Source organism: Pelophylax lessonae, assembly GCF_965119305.1.
Source record: "Pelophylax lessonae genome assembly, chromosome: 6".
In the NCBI taxonomy this organism is placed as follows: Eukaryota; Metazoa; Chordata; class Amphibia; order Anura; family Ranidae; genus Pelophylax; species Pelophylax lessonae.
In genome coordinates this window covers 242,571,921-242,581,602 of record NC_138773.1, presented here as the reverse complement: position 1 = coordinate 242,581,602, position 9,682 = coordinate 242,571,921, and the positions used below count along the sequence as shown (strand labels likewise).

General features: G+C 41.8%; 1 protein-coding gene across 1 annotated transcript in view; it reads left to right on the top strand.

Moving 5' to 3' along the window:
- Nucleotides 1-6,146, top strand: part of AGPS (alkylglycerone phosphate synthase) — a 386,322-nt gene extending 380,176 nt beyond the window's left edge. The window contains exon 20 of the mRNA XM_082260060.1: nucleotides 6,004-6,146. Coding sequence (XP_082116186.1) covers nucleotides 6,004-6,125 — 122 coding nt within the window. The 3' untranslated portion in view covers nucleotides 6,126-6,146. The remainder of the gene's footprint in view (nucleotides 1-6,003) is intronic.
- Nucleotides 6,147-9,682: the final 3,536 nt, after the last annotated feature.

Sequence of the window (9,682 nt, the reverse complement as noted above, 5' to 3'; positions counted from 1 at the left end):
GAGCTCAGTGTGGAGAGGTCTGAGAGCTGATTGGAGGGAAGAGACAGGGGGCTCTGCACACAGGACCAGAGCTGAAGCTGTCAATCTGCTGGAGATCCCTCCCCTGTCGCTACTTTTTTTTCTTGGCATCAGGAAAAATTGTCAGAAGTAATTCATGCTGATAGAGCAGTGATGGTGAACCTTGGCACCCCAGATGTTTTGGAACTACATTTCCCATGATGCTCACCTACACTGCAGAGTGCATGAGCATCATGGGAAATTAAGTTCCAAAAATTCTGGGGTGCCAAGGTTTGCCATCAATGGCATTTAGTACACATTGTTGAGGTCTGCCCTATAGTGATTTTACTGTTACAGGGTCACAACTGTGCGCCAGATCAACGTGTGGGTGTGTATGTATGTATATGTGTGTATGTGTATATATATATACATATATATATATATATATATATATATATATATATATATATATATATATATATATATATATACAGTGGGTACGGAAAGTATTCAGACCCCCTTAAATTTTTCACTCTTTGTTATATTGCAGCCATTTGCTAAAATCATTTAAGTTCATAATTCTTCCTCATGAATGTACACATAGCACCCCATACTGACAGAAAAACACAGAATTGTTGACAGTGTTGCAGATTTATTAAAAAACAAAAACTGAAATATCACATGGTCCTAAGTATTCAGATCCTTTGCTGTGACACTCATATATTTAACTCAGGTGCTTTCCATTTCTTCTGATCATCCTTGAGATGGTTCTACACCTTCATTTGAGTCCAGCTGTGTTTGATTATACTGATTGGACTTGATTAGGAAAGCCACACACCTGTCTATATAAGACCTTCCAGATCACAATGCATGTCAGAGCAAATGAGAATCATGAGGTCAAAGGAACTGCCTGAAGAGCTCAGAGACAGAATTGTGGCAAGGCACAGATCTGGCCAAGGTTACAAAAAGATTTCTGCTGCACTTAAGGTTCCTAAGAGCACAGTGGCCTCCATAATCCTCAAATGGAAGACGTTTGGGACGACCAGAACCCTTCCTAGAGCTGGCCGTCCGGCCAAACTGAGCTATCGGGGGAGAAGAGCCTTGGTGAGAGAGGTAAAGAAGAACCCAAAGATCACTGTGGCTGAGCTCCAGAGATGCAGTCAGGAGATGGGAGAAAGTTGTAGAAAGTCAACCATCACTGCAGCCCTCCACCAGTCGGGGCTTTATGGCAGAGTGGCCCGACGGAAGCCTCTCCTCATTGTAAGACACATGAAAGTCCGCATGGAGTTTGCTAAAAAAACACCTGAAGGACTCCAAGATGGTGAGAAATAAGATTCTCTGGTCTGATGAGACCAAAATAGAACTTTTTGGCCTTAATTCTAAGCGGTATGTGTGGAGAAAACCAGGCACTGCTCATCACCTGTCCAATACAGTCCCAACCGTGAAGCATGGTGGTGGCAGCATCATGCTGTGGGGGTGTTTTTCAGCTGCAGGGACAGGACCACTGGTTGCAATTGAGGGAAAGATGAATGCAGCCAAGTACAGGGATATCCTGGACAAAAACCTTCTCCAGAGTGCTCTGGACCTCAGACTGGGCCGAAGGTTTACCTTCCAACAAGACAATGACCCTAAGCACACAGCTAAAATAACGGAGTGGCTTCACAACAACTCCGTGACTGTTCTTGAATGGCCCAGCCAGAGCCCTGACTTAAACCCAATTGAGCATCTCTGGAGAGACCTAAAAATGGCTGTCCACCAACGTTTACCATCCAACCTGACAGAACTGGAGAGGATCTGCAAGGAGGAATGGCAGAGGATCCCCAAATCCAGGTGTGAAAGATTTGTTGCATCTTTCCCAAAAAGACTCCTGGCTGTATTAGATCAAAAGGGGGCTTCTACTAAATACTGAGCAAAGGGTCTAAATACTTGGGACCATGTGATATTTCAGTTTTTCTTTTTTAATAAATCTGCAACAATGTCAACAATTCTGTGTTTTTCTGTCAGTATGGGGTGCTATGTGTACATTCATGAGGAAGAAGAATGAACTTAAATGATTTTGGCAAATGGCTGCAATATAACAGAGTGAAAAATTTAAGGGGGTCTGAATACTTTCCGTACCCACTGTGTGTGTGTGATCCGACACTTCCAGGTAGTTGGCGGCGGCTTGCTCTCGCTGTGATTACACACAGTGGGAGCCGATCAGCGGGTGCTGCAGACTCGATGTCCGTCGGCACCCGCCGATTGTGAGGAAAAGGCAGAACTGCGATCTTGTTCCTCAATAAAGATGAAGATTGTTTAAGCGCAACTACCAGTGTGCGGATCATCTTTCTACATATGCGCTTAGTTAAACGGCTGTGAATCGGGCACCCGGGAGCTCTTTTGTTAATGAACTGTATGGGTAGTAGCACTGCTCCTTCTGTTTGCATTTAGAACTGCGATCTGCCCATGTAAACAAGGCAGATTGCCATTCGGATGAAAGGGATGGAATTTGTGTCCCTGCAAAGCATGGAATAAATTCCATCTCTTCCCCTAGTAAAAGCACCTCTCACAGTACGGTAAATCAATGGCCAAGCAATCAGTTACCCCTTTGATTGCTCCTGATGTTTAACCCCTTTTCAGCCAGTGTCAGTACAGTGACCGTGCATATTTTTAGTACTGATCACTGTATTAGTGTCACTGGTCCCCAAAAAGTGTCAAAATTGTCAGTGTCAGAATATCCTCTGCAATGTTGCTACTCTGCCGCCATTACTAGTAAAAAAAAATAAAAATATCCCATAATTTGTAGACGCAATAACTTTTGCGCAAACCAATCAATATACGCCTAAAGGGATTTTTTTTACCAAAAATATGTAGCAGACATATTGGTCTAAATTGATGATAGCATTTTTTTTCTGGATATGTTTTATAGCAGAAAGTAAAACATATTGTGGGTTTTTTTTTTTTTTTTTCATCAAAATGGTCTGTCATTTTTGGTTTACAGCACAAAAAATAAAAACCACAGAGGTGATCAAATTCCACTAAAAGAAAGTTCTATTTGTGGGGGGAAAAAGAACATACATTTTATTTGGGTACAGAGATGCATGACCGTGCATTTGTCAGTTAAAGTAACACAGTGCCATAACGCAAAAAATGACCTGGTCATGAAGGGGGGTAAATCTTCCGGAGGTTAAGTAGGAGAAAGTCGGCATGACGGTTTGGGCTTTTTAGGGGAACAAAATATAGAACTGATTGAACACTAGTACATTTTTTTCTGTGCCCGAAGGTGAGCTTTTAACTTACTGTGCTTAAACAAACTTTTTTTTTTTTTGTCCTATCCCTGGGCTGCAGCAGTAATATAATCATAGTCCAAGAGCTACATATGGCTACCCTAAGCAATTAATTTAACTTCATTTCTGGAACTGACTACTTCCAGCCCTTTCCCCTCTGGGTGTTTGTATTTTTAAGAAGCTTAGCAGTGAAACACACACTTTCACTTTATTCCAGCTACAGCCTGTGTAAATATGACAGAGGTTTTTCTAATGAGAGAGTGTAGAGAGTATTATACATTAAACAATTAACCTCATTTCACCTTTTATCAGACAAGTCCAGGAAAAGCAAGACGAATCTGTTTCTGGTTGGGGAGTGCTACATTTTGCATATTGTTATCTGTTATTAGAGGGGAACCCAGAGACTTAAAAAAAAAAAAAAAAAAAAACGCCTTTCACTAACAATAAGGTTGTGACAGGGGAGGAATTATTATTATTTTTTATAGACACTTTGATTTATTTCCTGTAAATTTGCTGTGCTAGTTATCAGGAGGGCTGATCACGTGAAGAGCAGCAGCAGCTTGGACGTAGGACCCGGACTGATATGTCAGTAGTAGAAGTCAGTCACATTTAACTGGGGTTTTTTTTAATAATCTGGAAGACATTTCACCACTCATCTAAGTGGGGCCCCCTAAATTCAAATGAGTCACCAGTGTGGGAGATTGGCACTAGGGCCACCAGAGCCCTGGCAACTTGGATATTGGCTCAAGCCAGAGATCACAACAAGTTGATAGCACAGATCTGGTATTGGGAATAAGTGTAATGGCCATCATTTAGGACAGTGGTCTCCAAACTGTGGCCCTTTACTAGCCTTAATCCGGCCCTTAGGGAAATATTCCTCCTACTAATATCATCCACTGTTCCTCCCACTGACACCCAACAGTGGGGCACTATTTCTCCCACTGACACCTAACAGTGGGGCACTATTCCTCCCACTGACACCTAACAGTGGGGCACTATTCCTCCCACTGACACCCAACAATGGGGCACTATTCCTACCACTGATGCCAACAATGGGGTACTGTTCCTCCTCCTGACCACCATCCCTGAGGCCATATTTATTCTCTGATGCTGAGCCCGGGACATTTTCAACCCCCACTGGCCACAATCTGGCCGCCCTAAAGTCTGAAGGACAGTAACTATTTGGAGACCCCCTGATTTTAGGATATAGAAAGAAACCTATTTGGGGGGTTAATATTAGGGATTGACCAATTATCGGCAAAGCCGATCTATCGAGGGCCGATCTGCACTTTCCCCGATATATCAGAATCGGCCCCTGAGGTTACAGATATTGCCGATATATCGGGAAAGTACATGTACCGGAGTGATGCCTGCAGCTAGAGGCATCACCCCGGTACCGGCGTCCATAGCCGACGGTCGGCTGTCTTGTAATGACAACCGATGCGGCTGAGAAGCCGCTCGGCTTTCATTACAAGGAACAGGAGGGGACATTTCCCCCCCCCCCCCTCTCGGGCATCCTACCTGCACGGCCGCCGAAGAGGAGACCTGATCAAAGCCGTGTTCGGCTCTGATCGGGTCTCCATGTGAAAACCCGGAAGTGATGAAGCATTTTGAATGCTTTTAAGTGCAGAGGAGGGGTTTGGGGGTCCCTCCACAACAGTACCTGTAAAAAAAAAAAAAAATTTAAATGTCCGAAAATATCAGGCGGATATGCCGATATGCGATGACCAAAATATAAAAAATACGATATCGGTCGATCACTAGTTAATATCTTTAACATTAAACTGGCTGTTTTAATCTTCCATGTTTGTTTTATTGGTACAGTTTGTTGGCTTCACAGAATACTGGGTATCTTTTATGTTTCTGATCACACACAATTACTGCAATTTTTCTATTAACTGTATGTTATACCTTGAATAGTCTTTGGTTTTTTTTTTTTTAATTGGGCAGTGTCTTAGTAGTTTGCTGTTAGTTTCATGGAAGTAAGTTGCTGCACAGGTAAAAGCATAATATAACATGATTAATATGTAAACCGATATACATTTAGGAATAAAAAAATAAAGGGTTAACTAGAAGTTGTTTTTTCCATATCAAATCAGTATATTTGTCCTGTTATAGTTTTGCCAGTTAACGTTGTTTAGAACTATTCATTTTAGTACTTTCTGGTCCCCAGCTGTTTAATGCACATAGAGGTTTCAATAATGTTTCTGCACACTTGGCACTTAACACAGTAAAAGCTCAAAATAATATGTTGCTACTATGATCGCTTTTCAGGTGCCTTGAAAATACACATGAGATTTTACTTTGAGCGAACAGTTTGACTTTTTCCTCCTCAGTGTATTTCTTTTTTTTTTTTTGCCTTTAATAGATCATTAGATTAAGATTTGAGTTCTTTGGAAATAAATGTAGTTACCATTTCATTATTTGCTAAGCAACCCATAATCCCTGCCTAAGCCTCATCTGCATTTTGCAGTTTGCAGAGAAAGCAGGCGATGGCTGAATGCAGGCTTCCTTTGGGAATACAGCGAATGTAATGAGCTTGATAGTCTGGTGGGCTCAATAAATCAAATAAAGGAAAACATTTCTCATTTCTGAATAAAAGCATTTATCACCCCGTGTTTATTCATTCATGGTCACAAGATTGATTGGCTGCTTGTATCATGGATATATACCAAAGCATTTATTTTTATTTATTTAATTTTTTTTTCTCTTTTCTGTCCCCTCCCTCCCTCTCTTTCAGTGGGCAAGTTGAGGAAGCAATGGTTGAAGGACAGCATTTCAGATGTCGGAATTGGCATGCTTCAGTCGGTCAAGAATTTCGTGGACCCCAACAACATCTTCGGCAACCGAAACCTTTTATAAATGCGGCTATCTGTAACTCCATTTTTGCGTCCAGATGTTTTATTACTGTACAGTTATCCCACTAAAACAGCACGGTCAGGACAGGCTTGAGGAGGCAGAGCTGAAACATGTGATGAAGTGAGAGCGATAAAAACAAAATTCTTTTCTTTGTCGATCAAATGTCCTTTTGTTTCCGATAGATTGTTAAGGAGCAGTCTTGCTAATAATTGGGCTTGGCAGTCAGTATTAAGGGGGACAGCTGTGCTTTGCCGACTGCTCCTGACCCTCCAGACATATGTTACATTAACGTGCCCTCGCTTGTCGGGGTTTGAAAATTCACTTTGTCTCAGCCATGCTCTAACCTAAAATGCATAGCATGCTGCTTTTTATAGCAAAATGGCAATTTCTTAAGCTAGTCAGGCAAGACGTTGATTTATCGGGATCGGTTTTTCAGGCCATGGCCAGTGCTAGGGGTAAACCGTTTACTTTCTAACCAATTCAGACTAACTCTGTTATGGTAAAATTAAAAGCCATCTGTACTCCAGACAAAATTGTTAACTATTAGGATAATACATAAAGCGGTGGACTTTATTTAGGAAGTGTTTTGGTACAAGAATACAGATTATAATGAAATGGGCTGGAAAGTCATTCACTAAAAATGAAATTCGGCTTTACTTTCGTAACCCGAAGGTTCATTTACCTGTCATCACATTCACTGCAAGTCCAAAAATAAAGAGTTTGAATATTCCTTAATGTAGGATAGTGGGTAGAGACATGCAAATTGTTCCTTTACAGCCCAGTGGTCAAGTGTGCATCCAGGGTGCATTTCTACCATTTATCCAGCTTGAATAAAGCAGAAATATCGCTCTATATTTAAGCTGTATCTGTGGTGTAAAACAATAGTTTTGGATGCATATTTGGCCACAGAGACATGAGAGCATAATTTTGCATGCCATTGCCTTATTTTTTTTATTTAAAGGGTAACTCCACCTTTCGTAGGGAAAAAATAGCAAATAAAAAAAAATAATACAGCGTATACAATTGCTACACAAGTCATATTGTAATTGAATGTTATTAAAATGACCTTTCCTTTTCAATCTTCAGCATTGGATTTTTCTGTAATATGTAATGTAATATGGCTACCTCGAGGTGTAGATGATGGTGTAGAGAACATCCTCCAGGATTGTCATTTCCTGCTTGTGTGATTGGCTCACTGATTTTCCCAGAAGTCTGCACTAGGATAAAAGTCAAATTTTGAGCATCCCCTTCAACAAAAATGTCATTTTTGGTGAGATACTCTGAAAGGGAAATCGTGTCTAAAGTGATGCAGACAGTGCTACTTTCCTCATTGTAACCCTGCAAGTGCAGCAGCTGATTGATAATTATACAGTCACTCCCATTCCTTTGCTTGGCACACAGACAAGCAAAGAGCTATTTCTTCAGAATAACAAAAAGTGTGAATCTGAAAATTTGTTCAAATCCTTGCAATATACATAGATCACCCAGAGGGAATTTTTTTTTTTTTTCCAACAAAAGTGGAGTTACTCTTTAAGACATTGCTGCACTTTGCTCGAGAACAGCAGCCTGTTCATTTGAATGGGGTTCAGTAACCATAGGAAATGCATAGAAAGACACCAGTCCTTTTTTTAAAATGCGCTACAGAGAACCGCATGGTGCCACAACATGTGAAAATGCTTCCTGTTTTGTGATGTGTAATGTCACCCCCGTGCGTGTGCTAATGAGCAGCTTGTTTTGCCTGCAGGTTGGGAACGCGTGCGATTATGCGCACGTTTTCGGCCCTTGACATGTTTTTAAATTCGGAGTTAGAAAATAAGGATTCTGGTTACAGTGTAGATATTCTTTTTTACGTAACTGATAAATAAGGCCTAATATTTTCAGTAACTCATTGTAAAAGTGGCGATATTGAGAAGTGTCAAAATTAGGTCTGTTTGTAATGGAGTCATGGCCAAGTGAATATACCTATGACTGCTCCTCTTTAAGGTAATTAAAAAAATAGATTTTTACAATGTATTTGTGGCATGTTGGGCCCCTTTCACATGGGGCAGATGAGTTTTAATGGACTCCCCTAGCAAGCGGGTGACAAGTCCATCTCTACTCACTTTGCATGGATAGACCTGTCGGAGTCCCTCTCTCCTCTATGGGGAGATAGGATGAAAACTGACAGCCTGTCTGTTTTCATCCGATCCGACAGGCTGGACGGATGGTGAACATATCCCTATATGTCTGTTTTCAGCCGATTTGGTCGGATCTGATGACAGACAGGTATTCGCTGACATCCGCCTCCCCATAGAGGAGAAAGGGTGGCCCAATCTGGTCCGCCTGAAAAAACGGGCAGAAAGACCTGATTTGTCTGATCGTGTGAAAGGGGCCTAACAATGCATTGGCGATGTTTACAATTTTACATGCAACATTTTTGAGAATAGGAGTTGCTACACTAATGGCAGTGTACCTCAGACATTTAAACCTGCAGGTTCAATTCAGAAACACAAATCTTTATAGTGGGACTATACTCCCAGCATTAATGCTCACTATGCATATTACATTCTGACCATACAGTCTCTGTAAAATAGATCTATCCAAACTGTATTATGAATACCTACCTAAACTATCCAATTTATTTCCAATCAGGCAGGCCCTTGTGCTATGTGCTTGTTTTTAGATCCAAAGGAGATTGTTTTAGCAGATTGTAATGTGTTGTGAGCTTAAGGCCCCTTTCACATGGGCGGACTGATCAGGTTCACCTGTCAATTTTTTAGGCGGACCTGATCGTACCATCCATTGCCCTCTATGGAGCGGTGGGTGTAAACAGCCGACATCTGATCCTATCTGCTAAAACAGAGAGATGGGAGATCCGTTCCCCATTTGTCTAGTGGATTGGATGATAGTCGGATGTAAACGTACAGGCAGTCCATTCACATCCAACCGTCCATAGGGGAAAGCAGGCTGTCTGTGTCATCCGCCTGCTCTTCAGGGATCAGCCAAGAGATTCTCCACTGGCCAGGTGGAGTCCCCCAGTGTGAAAGAGCCCTTATATAGCCTAGATGTTGAAGGGAATCTGGTGCAAAACTAGATTAGAAGATGGAAGCTTCCATTCTTTGATTCGTTCGCTAGTCCTGAGATGCTGATATCATATGTAGTTGGAAGGCAGACACTACTCCAGATCTGTTATCAGCATGTGAGGCTAAGAATGAAGAATACGTTTAGAGTCGGTTCACACTGAGGCGACACGACTCCTTACTACTTCGGGGGCGACTTGTGCATTACATTGCACCACGACTTCGGAGTGACTTGCAGGGACTTCACATAATGGAAGTCTATGCAAGTCGCTCCGAGGTCGCCCCGAAATAGTACAGGACCCTTTTTCTAAGTCAGAGCGACTTGTGTCGATCCTATTAGAACGGGTCCTGTAGCGGTCAATGGACCGCGAGGGAGCGCGACTTGTCAGGCTGACAAGTCGCGCTAATGTGAACCAGCTCTTAAAGAAAAAAAGTTGTAGCAGGTTTTGAGGTTCTTTCAGTCAGAAGTTAGTTAAATTGCTGAAAGATCTGTCCCCCCAC